Source organism: Pelophylax lessonae (genome assembly GCF_965119305.1).
Source record: "Pelophylax lessonae genome assembly, chromosome: 1".
Taxonomy (NCBI): domain Eukaryota; kingdom Metazoa; phylum Chordata; class Amphibia; order Anura; family Ranidae; genus Pelophylax; species Pelophylax lessonae.
In genome coordinates this window covers 210,295,777-210,315,835 of record NC_138768.1, presented here as the reverse complement: position 1 = coordinate 210,315,835, position 20,059 = coordinate 210,295,777, and the positions used below count along the sequence as shown (strand labels likewise).

General features: G+C 42.1%; 1 protein-coding gene across 2 annotated transcripts in view; it reads left to right on the top strand.

The window, feature by feature from the left end:
* The window catches only part of OSBP2 (oxysterol binding protein 2), a 426,310-nt gene that overhangs the window by 131,230 nt on the left and 275,021 nt on the right, over window positions 1-20,059 (top strand). Inside the window, exon 1 of one of the 2 annotated variants that reach the window (XM_082273352.1) lies at window positions 8,504-8,631. The exons of the other annotated variant lie outside the window; for it this stretch is intronic. Coding sequence (XP_082129478.1) covers window positions 8,556-8,631 — 76 coding nt within the window. The 5' untranslated portion in view covers window positions 8,504-8,555. Of the gene's footprint in view, window positions 1-8,503; window positions 8,632-20,059 lie in introns of those variants that run through there. 2 annotated transcript variants of the gene reach the window in all.

Sequence of the window (20,059 nt, the reverse complement as noted above, 5' to 3'; positions counted from 1 at the left end):
ATCCTAAACCATGAGTTGAGAAAATGCTTTATGCAGTAGATGTTTTGATTGCCAGGTCTCCATAAGGCCCATGCCAGCAGCCCAGGCGACAAAGCAGAATGAGGAGAGCGGGTGGGATTGGAAGTATCCAGTGTCCCTTTTAGGATGGTATTAAAATTGCCCCATATCACCACCAGTTTGGCAGCCTGTAACGGAGCAAGTTTTTCACATATAGCATACAGAATGGTGTAATCAAAGTGAGGAGGTAAGTATACATTCACAAAAGCCCATAGGATGGCACGTATGTCTAACAGTAAAATAATGAATCTACCCCCTGGATCTGTGATAACTCTCTCCACTGTACCAGGCAAGGATTTATGGAGAAGAATAGCGACTCCTCTGGCATATGTGGACCTTATACGACCTCATACGACTTCAATTATGGTACCCTATTATTGGGCATTTCTGAGGACTTGCAGAGTTGGAAGGGTCATCCCCTAACATGGTTCGGGAGGGTGAATGCTCTCAAAATGAACATTCTACCTAGGATAATTTATACTTTATATACTGTGCCCATTGCCCTCCCCCAAATTTTCTTTAGTCGCCTACGTTAGGCATTCAAAGCATTTGTATGGAAAGACAAACGCCCTAGGCTGGCTGGATTTTCCGTACACACAAACTGGATGGAGGAGTGGGTCTCCCCGATATTGCTTTATATTACAAGGCTGGGCCACTATGCCCCCCTAACTTCTCCCCTAGCTCCACTGGGGGGGTACCCATGGTCTCCCCTGGTTAAGAATCTAGATATTTTGCCTCCTGGGGCTCAGATGGGAAAAATGCATGTGCTTAATTTGCCCCCTGGGCACTTTATCCCCTCTTTCAGGGTTGACACATTCCTTCTGGAATATACCCTTAGAGACTTGGAAATATCACCAATCGATGGACTTTTTTCATAAATTACATCCTTGTGTGCGACTCCTTAATACACTTACCACCTTTGAATCTCTCTGCATCGACCCTCCAGAGTCTAGGCATCTGCTTTCGCAGATGTATAAACTTGTCCTTGGGGTCCAGTCTTCCTCTGTCCCATATTTTGTTAGGGATTTGGAGCGAGAAATGGGTCAAGACTTTACCCCACCACAGATCCAGAGACTGATCAGACTGATTCACTCTACCTCCATAATCTCCCGTACGCAAGAAATGTCATACAAATTCCTCAGCAGATGGTATTGGACTCCTGTTTGACTAGTACAAATGTACCCGGCGGTAGATGCACGTTGCTGGAGAGGATATGATGACCCAGGCACATTTCTTCATCAATGATGGTCCTGCCCTAAAATTAAACCATTTTTGGAGGCCATTACCCCATGGATCAAACGGAAGACTCTTAGACCTATAGAGTGCTCTCCTCTGCATTTCTTAATCCATGGGGTTCCCTCACCCTTAAAACTCTACAAAAAAGTGTAACTCCTCATTTATTGAATGCGGCCAAATCATTAATTCCCAGGTTTTGGAAACAATCTAAAAGTCCCACTCTGTTAGACTGGAAAAGGGAAGTTGATACAATCATGGAAGCTGAACGTTGGATCCATAAAAGATCAACAAGAAACGTTTAGAGACACATGGTCAGGTTGGATGTACTATTCTTCTGAGATTAGTTCAGATAATACATCGCTGTACAACACTTAAGTGGCACCCGAGAGGCTACATGTTTTCCTCACAAATGCACCTGCAATCTGTTCACTTGGTTCAAGTGATTCGTTTTGTTTTCCACATCTCCCTCTGTTAGGTTGTTTTCTCCTCCTTTCCCCATGATTTATTTTTCTTTTTTTTTTTTTGTTTCTTGTTCTTCCTTACCTTATACATCGCTCATTGGATGCAAACTAAATATGTAAATTAGGGCTATGTTTATTATTGATCGACCGATATCGTTTTTTTAACGCTGATACCGATATTTTGGTCATCGGATATCGGTATCAGCCTATATTGGCCGATATTTTTGGACATTAAAATGTTTTATTTATTTTTTATTTAATGTCTACAGGTACTGTGGTGGAGGAATCTGACGGTCTAAAAGACCCCAAACCCCTCCTCTGCACTTAAAAGCATTCAAAACGCCAAGTTTGGCTGTTTTGAATGCTGTAAGTTTTTTGAAATGTCATGACATCACTTCCGGGTACTTGGCGCCAAATTAAAAAAAAGTTGAGACCCGGTCAGAGCCGAATGCGGCTTTGATCCTGTCTTCTCTTTGGCGGCCCTGCAGGTAGGATGCCCAGGCGAGCCGCAGAAGGCAGAGGGAGGGGGGCCGTCCCCTCCCGCTCCTTGGAATGACAGCCGAGCGGCTTCTCAGCCGCATTGGTTATCATTACAAGACAGCCGACCTTCGGCTATGGACGCTGGTACCGGGGTGATGCCTCTAGTTGCAGGCATCACTCCGGTACAGCACTTTCCCGAAATATCGGCAATATCAGTAAATCCAAAGGCCGATTCCGATATATCGGGGAAAGTGCATATCGGCCACCAATATATCGGTGTTGCCGATATTCCGTCGATCACTAATGTTTATATGCTATATATCTTGAACCAGTGTGGGATACCCAGGAGCGCTTTCTTGGTGGAGTGCCGTGATGATTCCTCCCCTGTCCTGACGTACCCGTGTTGATGAAGGTGCGGGGATGGGTAGAACATCGGGGCGCTCCGGGACTGGGTTTATCCCTACTGTTTGGACCTTCCCCTTTGGTATACTCCACTTGATGCTCATGTCACTAGCGCATTCTTTCAATATTACATGTATTCTTTTTTGTTCCTTTTTTTGTTATTTATCATTCTTGTACTGTATTCTTGAATATATCTGGTAAAAAATTTAAATAAAAATGTATTATACAAAAAAAAAATATATAACATTTGTTTTGGCTTTAGATATACTTTAGGAAAAACCCTTTAAATAATCAGCGTAGACAGTATATTTTTCTGAATTTTCTTCTTACCTGAGGTTTTTTAATTACATGAAGGCTTTTGTGGGATTCCACAGGGTGGGGGGACCCCTTGCTCCCCATAATTCCAAAAACATACTAGTGTCTAGCACTTCCATCTTCACCCCGTTTTCTTCTAGGTTTGGTTTCTTCAGGCATTTTGCTTGGCCAATCCAGGATAATGTAATTCCTGCATGTGTGAGCAGGAAATAATCACCCCAACACCAAAGGTATGCCAAGAAAATGTACACTGAACTGTAAATGGCTTAGTGTTCATTCTGAAGAAACTTGGTAGCAAGGCAGGTAAAAAAGTATTTATTGCAAAAGAGACATATCAGGGTGCCATTTGGAATTCATGGCATTGGGAACATCTGATTTTAAGGCCTCATTCAGGTGAATGAATGAGGGTGGCTAGGCTGCTGTACTCAGATGCAGCTAAACAATTCCTCTATGTTATGGCCGCAAACAAACTAGACAGTTTGCTACGGCCAGTTTGTGTGTGAGCAGAAACACCATTGTTGAATGTAATTTGTATCCAATACCGGTTAGAGATTACAATTGCATGTACCTGCCTGGATGAGGTGTTACATGCTAACTGTGGTGGTGCCAATCATGTATTTGTGCAGGGTACAAATCTGACCACTTTAATTGTTTGCACTCACCATGTGCATGGAGATAGTTAAAGTGGTTCTAAAGGCTTAAGGTTGTTTATCTTCATGCATTTAATGCATGAAGATAAAAAACCTTCTGTGTGCAGCAGCTCCCCCAGCCCCTCTAATAATTACCAGCGATGTGTACGAGAGCCATTGGCTTCTGTTGCTGCCAATAACAGGCAGTGAGCAAGTGAGAAGAAAGAGGGGCAGGCCGGTTGGGCGGCTCTTGTGTGTGAATGGACAGTAGCGAGCCTGCTTGGGTGCACCCATATCAAGCTGCTTGCTCTGGGGCACTCGGCAGGAACGCTGGCGGGGGACCTAAGAACAGGAGAATCAGGGCTGCTCTGTGCAAAATCACTGCACAGAGTAGGTAAGTATGACATGTTTGTTTATTTTTTTTTAAAAATGCATTTAATATTACTTTAATTCTCTCTAGGGGACTGCCTGAACTCCCTGTGTGGTTGAAGCCTTAAAGTGTCATTAAAACCAACATCATTAAAAAAAAAAATCAGTGCATGCAGAATTACATCCTGTTCATACTCACTCCGTCACTATGGGATTTGTTTTCTGTATTCTGCAAAAAAAACCTAGTGTGTCCTCCTGTTCTCTGTCTCCCCCTCCTGTCCATGTCCCCACAGCAGTTGAGGATTTTTCAGAGCATTGTTGCCAGCCAGTGCACCTGCTCAGTTTTCAGTGTATTTCAACCCTGAGCATTTTCTCTCTATCCTAACTTCTGAGTAGCCCATGTGACTATAGAGTCACACATGTGGGAATATACACAGTGGTAAATGACAGCCCAATCCCTCCCTCGTCCTCCTTGACTATTAACCACAATAGGTGTGGGATATTATTGCTTGATTGATTGAGTTTTCGCCTCCCTGTTATTCTAAGGCACAGGCTGGAGGGGCGTGACACAGCCTGTGACTGCAGAAATCCACCCACACTATGTTATTATCAAAAAAATAAATAAAGGTTTGATTTCAAATATATGTTTGTATAATGATTTAAAATTGTTTACTGATAATATATATTTTTTTCTCTATATTTCAAAGGCTGTTTTTTTTGTTTGCGCACTCCGGCTGTGTTTAGACACAGCGGGAGTCGGGCCAGAGGAGGAGAGGCGGAAATTGCCGCCTACCTTTCCCGATCATCGGGGAATCTTTGAGAAGACCTGCCTGCTTATGTAAACAAAGGCGGGTCTTCTCAGTGACAGACAGGAGGAGATCACAGGATTCAGCATAGATGAACCTGCGATCTCTGTCTCTGTCACAGAACCCCCCCCCTCCCCCACACAGGTCAGTAAGCATGAGGCATTCGTTTAACCCCTTGATCACCAACAGTGTTAACCCCTTCTCTGCCAGTGTCATTATTACAGTTACTACAGTAACAGTGCATATTTTTAGCACTGATTACTGTAGTAATGTTACTGGTTCCCCCAAAAGTGTAAAAAATGTCAGTTAGGGGTTCAAACTGTCCGTCGCTATGTCGCAGTCATGCAAAAAATTGCAGATCGCCGCCATTACTAGTAAAAAAAAAAAAAAATTAGAAATGACATAAATCTTTCCCGTAGTTAGTAAACGCGATAACTTATGTGCAAACCAATCAAAATACGCTTATTGCGATTTTTTTTTACCAAAAATATGTAGCAAAAAACAAATTGGCCTAAAATGTTAAAAAATTTAGATTTTTACATTGGGGGAGGGGGGGGGGGGGGATGTTATATAGCAGAATGTGAAAAATATTGTTTTTTTTTCAAAATTGTCGTACTTTTTTGTTTATATTGCAAAAATTAAAAATCGCACAAGTGATTAAATACCCCCAAAAGAAAGCTCTATTTGTGGGAAAAAAAGGACGTAAATTTTGTTTGGGTACAGCGTTGCACGACCGCGCAATTGTCCGTTAAAGTAACGCAGTGCCGAATCGCAAAATAGGGCCTGGTGAGGAAGGGGTTAAAGTGGGTCCAAGGCGACCAAGTTGTCGTGAATGTATGCATGCGTTCCTGTGAGATGTGGATGAGTTCTTCCATTTCCTCTATCTTAACTAGCCTAATAAAGCACTCTCCAATGGTCGGATAATTAGTAGAGCGCCAGAGTACCGGGATGCAGAGTCTTGCCGCGTTCACCATATACATAGCTAGTGATCTATTGTAATCTTTCTTGGGTAGAGAGGTATGATGTAAGAGGTACTGTGCAGGTGTGAAGTCTAAGGTAAAAGTGGTGACCTGTGCACTGCACTTTTTATGTACTTATGTTTTTATTTCGGGGTGATGTAAAATATCCTCTAGTGTTCCACTAGCAATAGATTTTATTGATATTACTCATTCACTATTTTTGTCTGCGCTGATTTTAGTTGGTTTATAATATAGTCATTTTATAGGATTGCAGGGAGAGTGGAATATATATATATATATATATATATATATATATATATATACGTATTTTCCGGCGTATAAGACGACTGGGCGTATAAGATGACCCCCCTAATTTTTATCTACCGGTAATACTTATACTTAGGTTACCTTGGAGATATTATACTCGGCGTATAAGACGACTGGGCGTATAAGACGACCCCCCTAATTTTTATCTCCCGGTAATACTTATACTTAGGTTACCTTGGAGATATTATACTCGGCGTATAAGACGACCCCCCCAATTTTTATCTACCGGTAATACTTATACTTAGGTTACCTTGGAGATATTATACTCGGCGTATAAGACGACCCCCCATTTTTGGGGGATTTTTTTGAGGTTCAAAAGTAGTCTTATACGCCAGAAAATACAGTATATATAATTTTTATTTTGGTAAAGTGTTGAAAGGTTTGAAGTTTTTATTCTAATTTTATATGGAGTTTTTGCATTTATACAAGATTTCCTAGAAAGCGTTTGCAGCTGATGACCTGTTTGGAGTTGCTCTGTGTTCATCTGAAATAATGGCGGTAAACAATGAGGTGACATGTCTCCATAGTATGCATTAGCTGTAAGCCCTGTCCATGGTGCTGAATATAACTCCTGAAAGCAGAGACACAGACTAATTAATAATCCCCCAGTCTCTGTCCCTAACTCAGGCTATGGATACCCCAGTATAAAGCAGATTGCTTTTATGTTTCTTCAATAATCCATGTTATCTTCATTTGTATCCAGTAACTCATTGAACTGCAAGAATCCTAATGACACTAATTAACATGTAGTTGATAAGCAGAGGACATGGACGCCTGTGTATTCCTTGGAAGCACGCACACACGTTGCTGTGTGAGAGGTGTTACCTCATCCATAGTAATGAGTAATGAGGAAGGAAGGAAGGAAATCATCTCGCTGTAGACTGAGGGTGGCTCTGTTGAGCTGTTGTACACGACACACGCTTTATAAGGCTTTTGTATTGAAGTTGGCAGTCGCCCAGCACCAGCTGGGACTGGACGCACGACTCGCAATCTCTCCTCAGGAATTCTGAGTACACCAGGGAAAGGATTGGGAACTTGTCCTTATTTCTGACAAGAGTCATCCTCTTAGAGCACAGCACAATGTGATTCTCCTCTGTCCTTGTGGAAAGACAGCGTCAGGGTACAAGTAAGGCACTTTCCTTGTCTTTGTGATTGTGATGGCTGGGGGAGGCATGCCTGGAGCTTATATTATAGCCCTAAAGCAGGTAATGTGACTTGTCTGGAGAAACACCTGAACAAAGCAGAGCAGAACCTGAATTTCACTGGTCTTCAGTCTTTGGGTGAGCTTGGATGAGCAAGGACTGAGACAAAGGGTCGCACAGGCGGTCAGTGCTATTGCAGAGTGTTTGTTTAGTATCAGTCCATACTTCTGATTGGTATACTGGCATTCTGGGGTAACCGGTTCTATACAACCTGTCCAATACTTATTTACTCTTTTAGACAATTCTGAATTTTATATACTGTAATACAAACATTCCAAACCTTGTTTACTGTTCTAGACAATTCTGATTCTTATATACTGTTATATACAACCAATCCAATTGTTATTTACTGTTCTGTACAGTTATGTTGTAATATATACTGTTATATACAACCATTCCCATTCTTATTTACTGTTCTAGAAAATTCTGATTCTTATATATTTTTATATACTACCATTCAAATTCTTTTTTACTGTTCTATACAGTTCTGTTGTGTTATATACTGTTCTATACAACCATTCCAATTCTTATTTACTGTTCTATACAATTCCGATTGTTAAATGCTGTTTTGTACAACCATTCCAATTCCTATTTACTGTTCTATCAAACAATTTTGATTCTTATTTACTGTTATATACAGTTGTGATTTTTTTAATGCTGTTTTATACAGCAATTAAAATTCACTTTTACAGAGCAATTCCAATTCCTATTTACAGTATTATGGAACAATTCCAATTCCTATTTCTGTTATATCTGACAATTCAAATTCCTATGTACTGTTCTATACAGTTCCGATCCTTCTATACTGTTCCATACAACAATTCCAGTTCCTATTTACTGTTATATAGAACGATTCCAATTCCTGTTTACTGTTATATAGAACAATTCCAATTCCTATTTACTGTTATATAGAACAATTCCAATTCTAATTTACTGTTCTATACAACCATTCCATTTCTTATTTACAGTTCATAGTTCCAGTAAGACAATATGAGTCCCATAATATATACATTTAATGGCACCAGAAACTTTATTTTCAATGTGAAACAATAAAGTGTTAAAACTTTTTTTTGTGTATATAGTGATATCTCAGTATTAGTATATTTTAAAGTTAGCCTGATGCGATGCTGTGCAATGACTGATTAGATGGTATTGTCAGTCTGAAGGATTTATGTTGAGATGGCTGATGGCAGCCTGAAGGGATGGAGAAAACTGTTCTAGCACTGGTCAGCTCTGTTGACTAAGCAGTTTCCAGTCAGCAAGAGAGAGGTGGAAAAGAACATGTCGTTTTTGGACGTCTTTCTGGGGAATAATGTGCCTGAACTTCATCGGTCATCTGTGCCTTATACCTTACCACAAAGCACTACCTTTCTCCATCACCTGCCAAGGTCAGTGACCATGAATGGGTACCGGAGAATCAATGGGTGTGTATGCATTTCTAACTGCTTACTTCTTGCTTTATTATGGTACAGGGATTCTGTATTATAGTGAAATTAACATCCTGGAACAAGCTGCTGATAAAGCTTTATAGATAGTGTTATGAAATGGCTCCTAAATCAACTGGCTAGGAAGAGGTTAACCCATGACGCTCGGCCAGGTATTGTGTATGGGAATGGCTCTTGAGAAAAACAGCTTAATGCTTCGTAGATGTGTTCATGCATCTACAACTACCGTCTCATTATTATAATTTTCCTTAGCCGGAGGAGATCTGCACATCCTTTGCATGGCAAATTAAATTTACTGTTGCAGTAGTAGGGGTATTGGTGACTGGTCTATTAGCAGCTGATTAATCATCTTGATATCTTGCAAGATTATGTGTTAGCATGATCCTTATCATATAGTCTAAGAAGTGAACAGCGATGTTTTTGACAGAACAAGTCTTTTTCTTTGCTTTGACATTTATGACAATTAAGTTATTTTATTACCATATTGTAGGGCAGCCATTTTTCTTATGTTTAATGGTATGAAATATGTTATTTTTATTTAGGTGCTAGTGTATAGTTGGTGAATTACAAATGAATGTGGAATTTTGGGGTCTTTGCCAAATGTATGAACAGTAAGTATGGTGTAGGTAAATATAATAGTATAGATAACTTTATTTATAATCTTGTTTGTCTGCCAAAGCATATAATAATGGCAAATTTCCATTAGACATTCAATACAGTATACAGTAATAACATATATGAACATTGGCTGTTTAAAATGTGTGACGCTTCAGTTAAAACTTCACAGCCAGATCCATTTCAGGTTTGTCAGACCGAAAGGAAAAAAGTGGCATTCAGGTCCGCTTTTGATTACTGAAAAATATGTGGTCAGATATAGGCAAACGCACGTCCACTTACATCCTGCTATACATAAGGACTACATGGGTCCATTTTATTCAGAACAGACTCTGTTGTCACATATGTGGCATCTGTTTTTGTTCTGATGGAACTCAGCAGGTGATCAGTCTAGGATCCCCCTTGCTGAGATGCTGAGGGGACCTTACTGCATTCTGTTCATAAAAACGGCAACCACCTAAGCCTATAACTAGCCTTTGCAGTAAGGTGCACATGGAAGGGCAATGCAAATCACAAACAAACAAAATATTTCCCAGCACACTTACCAGCCAGCCTGCAAAACAACCAAAATATCCTTGTCTAACAATTTACATTAAAAACAGAAGGAGTTCCCAAGTCATGGCTCCTCCTCCTGCGGCCCTAACGCTATAATTTTCAGAGTCTCCCACATAGGAACACATATAGCAGTGAATAAAATTAACGGCAGGTGTGCCTGGAGGGAGCCCACTCCTCCTTAAAGGCACAGGGATGCACGTGATACCCAGCAAGAGCGCAATGACAGCGAAGGCATCCATTGCATCTCCACACACAATTCAACCAACTGTACAAAAAAGTGGCAACCACCCCAACCTATAGCTAAGCTTTGCAGTAAGATGCACATGCAACGCTCATTACAAACAAAATATTTTCCAGCACACTTACTAGTCAGCCTGCAAAACAGGTCCTGCCTAATAATTTACATTAAAAACAGAAGGTTTCGTTTGCACACATTTGCGTAAGCCGCAGTTCATTACTATATTCTGCCCTTCTTTTGCATTTATTTTTTAAAATTAGCGATTGTGCCATCTCTGAGCCTGCATCTCTGTCCAGGAAGTAGATGAAGACCCTGAATAATACCTGAACAAAGATGGCTCAATCCTTATTGGAGGAAAACAGAGGTTGTCAGGGAATATACGTTAATTTCTTTGGGAGGTAATACACGCCATGGGGCCTAATTTTTAATTGTTTTCACAATTCAGACTTTTTTCTCTAATTGGATTCAAGTGAAAAACAATGTGTGAATCCTGGGTGAAAGTTGCTTGCATGCTATATGCCTGGTGCTAGGCCCTCTTTAAGCTATGAAGAACTAATAATGAAGAGCTAGCACATAGTATCTCCTAGTTAGCCACCAGAAGGTCTTGGCTGCATTGATATGAGTGTAGGATTATTATTAGATTTTGGAATATGTGATGAGGTTTAGAAGAGGTGGGTGTGGGGGAGGGGATACAGCGTAGAATTTTTAATACACATGGGATATCTACATTTGCTTGTAGAATCCTGGAGTGCAATCAATGAAGAGATTATGTCTGAAATATTTAATTTAGAATGGGAAGTTATGAGATTGTAAATGACCTTCGAGGATGGGAAATGTTTGTGTTCACAAAATGCCATCCAAATGCTTCATTTGGTATTCCTGCTGCCAATTGTTTATTTGTTTGCAGATTTTTAATACCTAAAGTAGAAGGAAAGGCTGAAATAACTATGGTTTAAATGTCTACCCCTGCTGGTATACATTATGTATACTCTTTGTAAAAAAATCCCAATGTAAATTCCTTTTATTTGAATGCTCTATGGACCTGGCACTTGATTGCACATCTTCGATTCCTCCATGTCAATAAGCAGCTGCTGCCGCTGTTGGGAGGGAACTTTCTTCGCTGACAACAGTGTGTTAATGGAAGATGGCAGGTGACATGATGAAGACACAAGGTTACCAACTGTCAAATTCATGGACAGTTTCTAAAATCTATGATTTTTATATTTGTCCGTGAATGTCCATTTTGGATGGTCAGTCTACATGTTTGTTATAGGCATTCACAGACAAATGTAAAAATCTCGGATTTTAGAAACTGTCCGTAAATTTACCGATGGTTGGCAAGCCTGCATGATGGTTCTGTGCAATTCAACCCCATTATTGGGCCACTCAATGAAACAAGTGAATTGGAGTTAAAGTGATTGTAAACGATCACCTTGCAAAACAACCTATTCAGTTTAAAATAGAAATGAAAGGAAAACATTTTTGTTTAGCTATAAAAAAAACATTATATTTACCCTTTTTTATAAGTCATCAATTTCCCTCTGTTCTCAACTGCATAAGAGCTGGGGGAGGAAAAGCAGCAGTACACTGAGCTTCCCAATAAATAGCTGTCCAGCGGGGGTGTGTCAGGACAAGTCTGATCATTGGAGGAGAGTTCCCAGCATAGTTAGAGAACTGACCACCGTGTGCTCTCCTGCTTAGTGTGGTCATTTTTGAATAGGAAAGCAGAGGAACTGGTAGGAACACCAGGGATTTCACATAAAGGAAGGAATACAAAGAGAACAGCACACTTTTTCATACAAGTACATGGTATGGCAGGTACATATCAGCAGGGCTTTTTTTCTCAGAAAAAGGTGCAGGAACTCAACCACAACCCCCCCCCCCCCCCACAAAACTCCCTCCCAAAACTGGTCAAAATTTCACTAACAGGGTCTTAAATGGGCATCAAATACTAGGGTTGCAATATGTACAGAGTGCAGAGTTCGGTGAGGTTACACACAGAGTGCAGAGTTCAGGGGTGTGCTACGTGCAGAGTTCGGGGGTGTGCTACATATACAGTGCAGAGTTCAGGAGTGTGCTGCATACAGAGTTTAGGGGTGCATTACACACAGAGTACAGAGTTCAGCCTTCTTCCACAGCTGCTTAGTTCTGCATCCCGTCCACATTTCACTTTTACCCCTCTTCTTATGTAGTACCTCCCCTCACACTGTAGATGACTTTTTCTCTCACTTGCAGGGAGATCATCCAGTGGGGGTGTCAACATTCGCACTGCACCCCAGGCACCAGCATTTCCTTTGTCCCCATACTGCACTTGGAAAACACAGGAAGCCAGACCTCTGTGTTTATGAGTCATAGTGGTGAGCAGGGAGCTGAGGGACTAGGCCAGAGGTAGCGGAACTGAGTTCCAGCAAGTTCCAGCTGAAAAAAAGCCCTACATATCAGGAAGATTTCTGTCTCCCAGGTGTCTTTTATACAGGTAACGAGCTGAGATTAGGAGCACCCTTTAAGGGAGTGCTCCTAATCTCAGCTTGTTTCCTGTGTAAAAGACACCTGTCCACAGAAGCAATCAAAGAGCCTTCCAAGGATGTCAGGGACAAGATTGTAGACCTACACAAGGCTGGAATGGGCTACAAGACCATCACTAAGCAGCTTGGTGAGAGGGTGACAACAGTTGGTGCGATTATTCGCAAATGGAAGAAACACAAAATAACTGTCAATCTCCCTCGGTCTGGGGCTCTATGCAAGATCTCAATGATAATGAGAACAGTGAGGAATCAGCCCAGAACTACACAGGAGAATCTTGTCAATGATCTCAAGGCAGCTGGGACCATAGTCCCCAAGAAAACAGTCGGTAGCACACTACACCATGAAGGACTGAAATCCTGCAGCGTCTGCTGGGTCCCTCTGCTCAAGAAAGCACATGTACAGGTCTGCCTGAAGTTTGCTAATGAACATCTAAATGATTCAGAGGAGAACTGGATGAAAGTGTTGTGGTTAGATGAGACCAAAATTGAGCTCTTTGGCATCAACTCAACTTGCCGTATTTGGGGGAGGAGGAATGCTGCCTATGACCCCGAGAACACCAACCCCATCATCAAACATGGAGGTGGAAACATTATGCTTTGGGGGTGTTTTTCTGCTAAAGGGACAGGACAATTTTCATCGAACCAAAGGGGCCATGCACCATCAAATCTTGGGAGAGAATCTCCTTCCCTCAGCCGGGGCATTAAAAATGGGTCGTGGATGGGTATTCCAGCATGACAATGACCCAAAAACACATGGCCAAGGCAACAAAGGGGTGGCTCAAGAAAAAGCAACCTTAGGTCCTGGAGTGGCCTAGCCAGTCTCCAGACCTTAATTCCATATAAAATATGTGGAGTGAGCTGAATGTTCGAATTACCAAATGTCAGCCTCAAAACCTTAATGACTTTTGAGAGGATCTGCAAAGAGGAGTGGACAAAAAAATCCCTCGTGAGATATGTGCAAACCTGCTGGCCAACTACAAGAAACATCTGACCTCTGTGATTACCAGCAAGGGTTTTGCCACCAAGTACTAAGTCATGTTTTGCAAAGGGGTCAAATACTTATTTCACTCATTAACCACTTCAGCTCCGGAAGTTTTTACCCCCTTAATGACCAGGCCATTTTTTTTCCGATTCGGCACTGTGTTATTTTAACTAACGATTGCATGGTCATGCAACGCTGTACCCAAATAAAACTGATGTCCTTTTTCCCCCCAAAAATAGAGTGTTCTTTTGGTGGTATTTGATCACCTCTGCGGTTTTTAGATTTTGCGCTATAAACAAAAAAAGAGCGACCATTTTGAAAAAAACACAATATTTTTTACTTTCTGCTATAAAGCATTCCCAATAAAAAAATTTACAAAATCGAATTATTTTATCAGTTTTGTATTCTGCTACATATTTTTGGTAAAAAAAAAAAATCCCAAAAAGCGTATATTAATTGGTTTACGAAAAAGTTATAGTGTTTACAAACTATGGGATAGATTTTTTGGCTTTTTTTAAAAAAACATTTTGATGTTATAATTAGTAATGGCGGTGATTAGTGATTTCTAGCGGGACTGCGACATTGCAACTGACAAATCTGACAATAAGTGACACTTTTTGGGGACCAGTGACATTAATACAGTAATCAGTGCTAAATAATATGCACTTTTACTGTAAAAATGACACTGGCAGGGAAGGAGTTAGTACACACAGGCCAAATCCCGGGCAACATCGGCTGGTTCAATAACAAACGGCTGACATTTGGCCCATGTGTATAGGAGCTGGCTTCTGTTGGACGAGCATGCTGGAAAATCAGCAGCCGACCAGCTCCCGATCAGCGCTCTCAGCTTAACCCCGCTGGGTTGAATGGAAAAAACTCAGTGTGTACCAGGCTTTAAGACTTGGCAGTTTTATCAACCAAGAAAGGGAACAGAATATAATGACATAATCACATTTTTGTATTACCTCTGTTGTTTGCGTATTGGATCTTTCCTAGTTCGTCCTGCAGATATTCGTCATTGGCATTTCAGTATTGATCATCTGGTTTCTCTCACTTATCTAACAGTATCTGCTGCTTTTGATGGTCTGCATTAACGTGCTGGGTTTGTGAAGCAGTTATTTTCTCTATTGGATGATTTCATAGAGGCATTGCTATGGGAATGACCTGATTTTCTATATTTTACTCTCCCAATTGTTCCCTGGATGCATATAGCTTTATCAGTCCGTACATCTCTACAGCATATTAATAACTCATTGTTATTTACCAGGATATATTCAGGCATTCTAGTGCCATGCGTGGTCGGATGCTTTCTGTGAAAAACGCTTAAAGAATAGTAAAATTCTGCCTGTTGGCCCTCATTTCAGCTAGCAGCTCAAACAAGGTTAATATGATGTGTACTGAAATGAGTGTAATTTTAGAACATTGTACAGGTCACTTGGTCATCAATTTCATGCTTCTGCAGACAACCAATTTACAAATTTTGTAAATGGAAGCAACTGCTTGCATTTTGGTGACACTGTTCATGGGAAACATGTTAAAATGACACTACATGATATCCTTATCCTCCAAAAATAATCTACACACATCCACTACCTAATGGCCCCGTAGTCTATTTTATTTGTGTTTTTCTGCCCCATTGTAGTGTCTCTATTGTGAGCTCTTCAACATCTGCTTCCCCCCCCCCTAAACTGATGTTTCTTAAGGCCCCTTTCACACTTGTGCGAATTGTGCTGCGACTTGGGAATGCAAAGTCGCATGACAAGTCGTACGCCATAATTTCCAATCAATACCATTCATATCTGTGCATCTTCAAGTCCCAGGGACTTCATAGTAGTCCCTGCACTACTTTGGTCCAACTTTTATGTGTTTTGAGGTCCATAGACCTCAATATTACTCAGGCATTGCTTCAAGTTCAGGCAAAATCGCACGACTTTTAGGCCACACAAGTGTAAAAGGGGCCTTAGAACGAGAAATGCACACAAATTGCAGTCATGTGCACTGGTCTATGTAGCCTACACATTCCATAGTTCCTAGTCCATCTCAGGAGTGAGCTAGAAAGGGTGGCTATGTTCCTTCTTACAATGGGACCGACCATGGAGAATGAATGTAGCCACCCTCTAACAGGAAGTCAGTCATGTGCACTGGTCTATGTAAGCTACACATTCCATAGTTCCTAGTCCATCTCAGGAGTGAGCAAGAGAGGGTGGCTACGTTCCTACTTACAGTGGGACCATGGAGAATGAACGTAGCCACCCTCTAACAGGAAGTCAGTCATGTGCACTGGTCTATGTAAGCTACACATTCCATAGTTGCTAGTCACTCTCAGGAGTGAGCAAGAGAGGGTGGCTATGTTCCTACATACAGTGGGACCATGGAGAATGAACGTAGCCACCCGCTAACAGGAAGTCAGTCATGTGCACTCGTCTATGTAGGCTACACATTCCATAGATCCTAGTCCATCTCAGGAGTGAGCAAGAGAGGATGGCTACATTCCTACATACAGTGGGACCATGGAGAATGAACGTAGCCACCCTCTAAGAGGAATTCAGTCATTTGCACTGGTCTATGTAGGCTACACATTCCATAGATCCTAGTCCATCTCAGGAGTGAGCAAGAGAGGGTGGCTACATTCCTACATACAGTGGGACCATGGAGAATGAACATAGCCACCCTCTAAGAGGAATTCAGTCATTTGCACTGGTCTATGTAGGCTACACATTCCATAGTTCCTAGTCCATCTCAGGAGTGAGCAAGCGAGGGTGGCTATGTTCCTACATACAGTGGGACCATGGAGAATGAACGTAGCCACCCTCTAACAGGAAGTCAGTCATGTGCACTCGTCTATGTAAGCTACACATTCCATAGATCCTAGTCCATCTCAGGAGTGAGCAAGAGAGGGTGGCTACATTCCTACATACAGTGGGACCATGGAGAATTAACGTAGCCACCCTCTAACAGGAAGTCAGTCATGTGCACTCATCTATGTAAGCTACACATTCCATAGATCCTAGTCCATCTCAGGAGTGAGCAAGAGATTGTGGCTATGTTCCTTCATACAGTGGGGCCATGGAGAATGAACGTAGCCACCCTCTAACAGGAAGTCAGTCATGTGCACTAGTCTATGTAGGCTACACATTCCATAGATCCTAGTCCATCTCAGGAGTGAGCAAGAGAGCGTGGCTACATTCCTAAAATACAGTGGGACCATGGAGAATGAACGTAGCCACCCTCTAACAGGAAGTCAGTCATGTGCACTAGTCTATGTAGGCTACACATTCCATAGTTCCCAGTCCATCTCAGGAGTGAGCAAGAAAGGGTGGCTATGTTCCTACATACAGTGGGACCATGGAGAATGAACGTAGCCACCCTCTAACAGGAAGTCAGACCACAGCAGCAAAAAAGAAGGCATTTGGAAGAGGCTGAAAGCAGTAGAAAGGTCAATTTTTGAGTTAAAATCCATATCTAAAATATACTAGAGTTTTTTGTGTTACTTTAACTAGAGTAAACACATGCAAACATATCTTCATGCATGTACAGTGATCCAAGTAAACTGATGTTATTATGTGTACACATAAAGCCAAAGGAGGAAGATAACCCTTTTTGAACATCATACCAAGAAAAACTGTTCATATACAGTATGTTGTCTAAATTGCAACTTGTAGCCCTCCAGATGTTAAGGAGTTACAAGGCAAAAGCCCAATTCCAGCCAAACTGTTTAAAACTTAGACAGACCTGAAGAAAGCGGACAATGGCCCATTCTGCTGGAGCCTCAGGAGTTGTTCGCTATTAGATTGTATAGGTGATCTATACACGCTTGCTGACCCGCCGCAGTACATAATACTGTGACAGGCCGACTCATACAGCCACTGTAACATACCTATATGTCATGGCTTTCTTCTGGGTTCATGGGCGCACCTCTACCTGTCAGCTCTGCGCAGGGGAGGACTGGCAACTTTTGGCCCAGGGGGCAAATACAACCCAGAGGCCCATTGTGCAGCGACTCGGCTCCCATCCCAGACATTATAAAGCAAACAAATAATAGTGAGGACCTTACCTCACTGATTAGGTGGCAATTAGCCTGCTGCAGCTTCGACCTCTGGGTCTCTTCCCTCCTGCGGAGCTACATCGTTTTTTTCATTCAACCCAGCAAGTTGAACTAAAATAATTTGTCAGCTCCTATCAGAGCCACAGCCACTGTACTAACTATCCATTGTTAGTACAGTGATCACCCCTGATGTTCATTTGTGTTCCGACAGGAGGACAGCCCACCCCCCGCCAGATCACTCCGGTCAGCGCTCTCACCCATTGGAGGAGAGCGCCCGCTGATCGGGAGCTTGTTGGCTGCTGGTTTTGCAGTATGCTCGTCTGACAGAGGCCGGCCAAAAAGCCAGCTTCTGTCGGACCAGCTGCCTTACACATTCTATGCAATAAGGTGAAACCCTTGTTTGCTGCAGTTGCCCCAGAGCCTCTCCTTTTTCTGAGCCAATCCAGTGATGTGCACAAGCCCAGTGGCTCCAGCGGCTGTTTCTGTCCTCATTGGATAGATTGATAGCCATTGACTGAAACCATTGGCTCCCGCTGCTGTCAATCAAAACCAGTGACATGGGAGCGGGGGGCGGGGCCGAGTCTGTGTCAATGGATGCAGCAGTGGGACTTGGGAACGCGCCGGCAAGGTGTACCCCCACGTCTCTCTATGGTGGCACCCGATGAAGGAGCCAGTAGGTTTTTATTAACAATTGGAACCTTTACAACCCCTTTAAGAAAATCCCCAAATCTTCTGTTATGTGCTCCAATTAGGTGTAAAATGTCACTTTGAACTCCACTTTATATCCAGAACTCTCTTTATGTATTATATGTGCACAAAATAGGGCAAGAGCACATCTAATACCTACAGAAAATGATGGCAATAAGGTGTGAGTTGGAAGTGAACTACGTCATTGCCTGGGGAGATTAACATTTAGGAGGTTAAAACAGGCAGTGAGGAAATGTGATATCCCCTCCTCACTGACTGCCAAATGCCTCTGAAAAGTGACCCGAGCATGGTTCTCTTCAGTGGAGTGGCAGTGCCTGCTGCAAATGCATACAATCCTTTGGGCACGGTGCGCTGTAGTTTGGCTGCAGTGCTGGTGTACTCAGTTTTCCTTAGCTGCAGTCCCATAGATTTATTTTAGGTTGTGCGTTTTTCCTGCTGTTCTTTTTAGAAAGTGCATCAAAGTTGCAGCTCTTTTTGTTCATTTTAACCACTTAAAGACAGTTTTACCCCCTTAAGGACCAGGCCATTTTTTTGCGATATGGCACTGTGCTACTTTACCTGACAATTGTGCAGTCCCCAAATAAAATTTATGTCCTTCCCCCCACAAAACAAAGCTTTCTTTTGGTGGTATTTGATCACCTGTGCAGGTTTTTTTTTTTTTTTTGCGTTATAAACACACAAAAAAGAGCGACCATTCTGCAAAAAAACAACAATATTTTTTACTTTCTGCTGTAAAACATTCCCAATAAAAAAAATTAAAAAAATCTAAATTTTTTCATCATTTTAGGCCAATATGTATTCTGCTATATGTTTTTGATTGGTTTGCGCAAAAAGTTATCGCATCTACAAGGGGATAGATTTGTAATTTGTATTTCTTTTAGTTTTTTTTACTAGTAATGGCGGCAATCTGTGATTTTTTTTTGCGGGACTGCGACATTGCAGTGGACAGATCGGACCCCTGACTGACATTTTTGGGGGGACCAGTGACATTACTGCAGTAATCAGTGCTATAAATATGCACTGTTACTGTAATAAAGACACTGGCAGGGAAGGGGTAACACCAGGGGCAATCAAAGGGTTAAGCGTGTCCCTAGGGTGTGCTTTCTACCTGTGTGGGGGATGGACTCACTAGATGAACACAGAGACCTGTGTTCCTAAATAGCAGGAACACAAGATCCCAGTGTTCATTACTGACAGAATGGCATACTGCCTTGTTTACATAGGCAGCCCGCAGTTCTGTCTGCATGGGGGGGGGGGCAATCGCAGGTTGCCGGCGGACATTGCGTCCGCCGTACCTGCTGATTGGCTTCCTCTCTGGCCAATCGGCACATGCCCCTGCTGTCTATTACACTAAACAACATACAGGTATGTCGTTTCGTGTAATAGAGAAAAACTGTGGTGGCTGGTAAGCAAGCAGTTAAATGTACAGCCTACTAGAAGTCTATGAGACTGGGGGAAACATGCAGGAAGACTGTGGGGACACCAGCAGCACTGCAGCCAAATCACACTACACAGGAGCAGATACTGCACAGGCTGGTGAAATAGAACTCCTAAGCTCCAGATAAGGAAATAGGAGAAGGGAGAGGGATTTGGGAGAGAGCAGGAGGAGGGGGGGGGAGAGATCGGTCACAGCTCACTTACTTGAATGCAATGCACGGCTTCAGGCTTACGATGTGGCTGACTGGCTGTCAGTTCAAACTTCC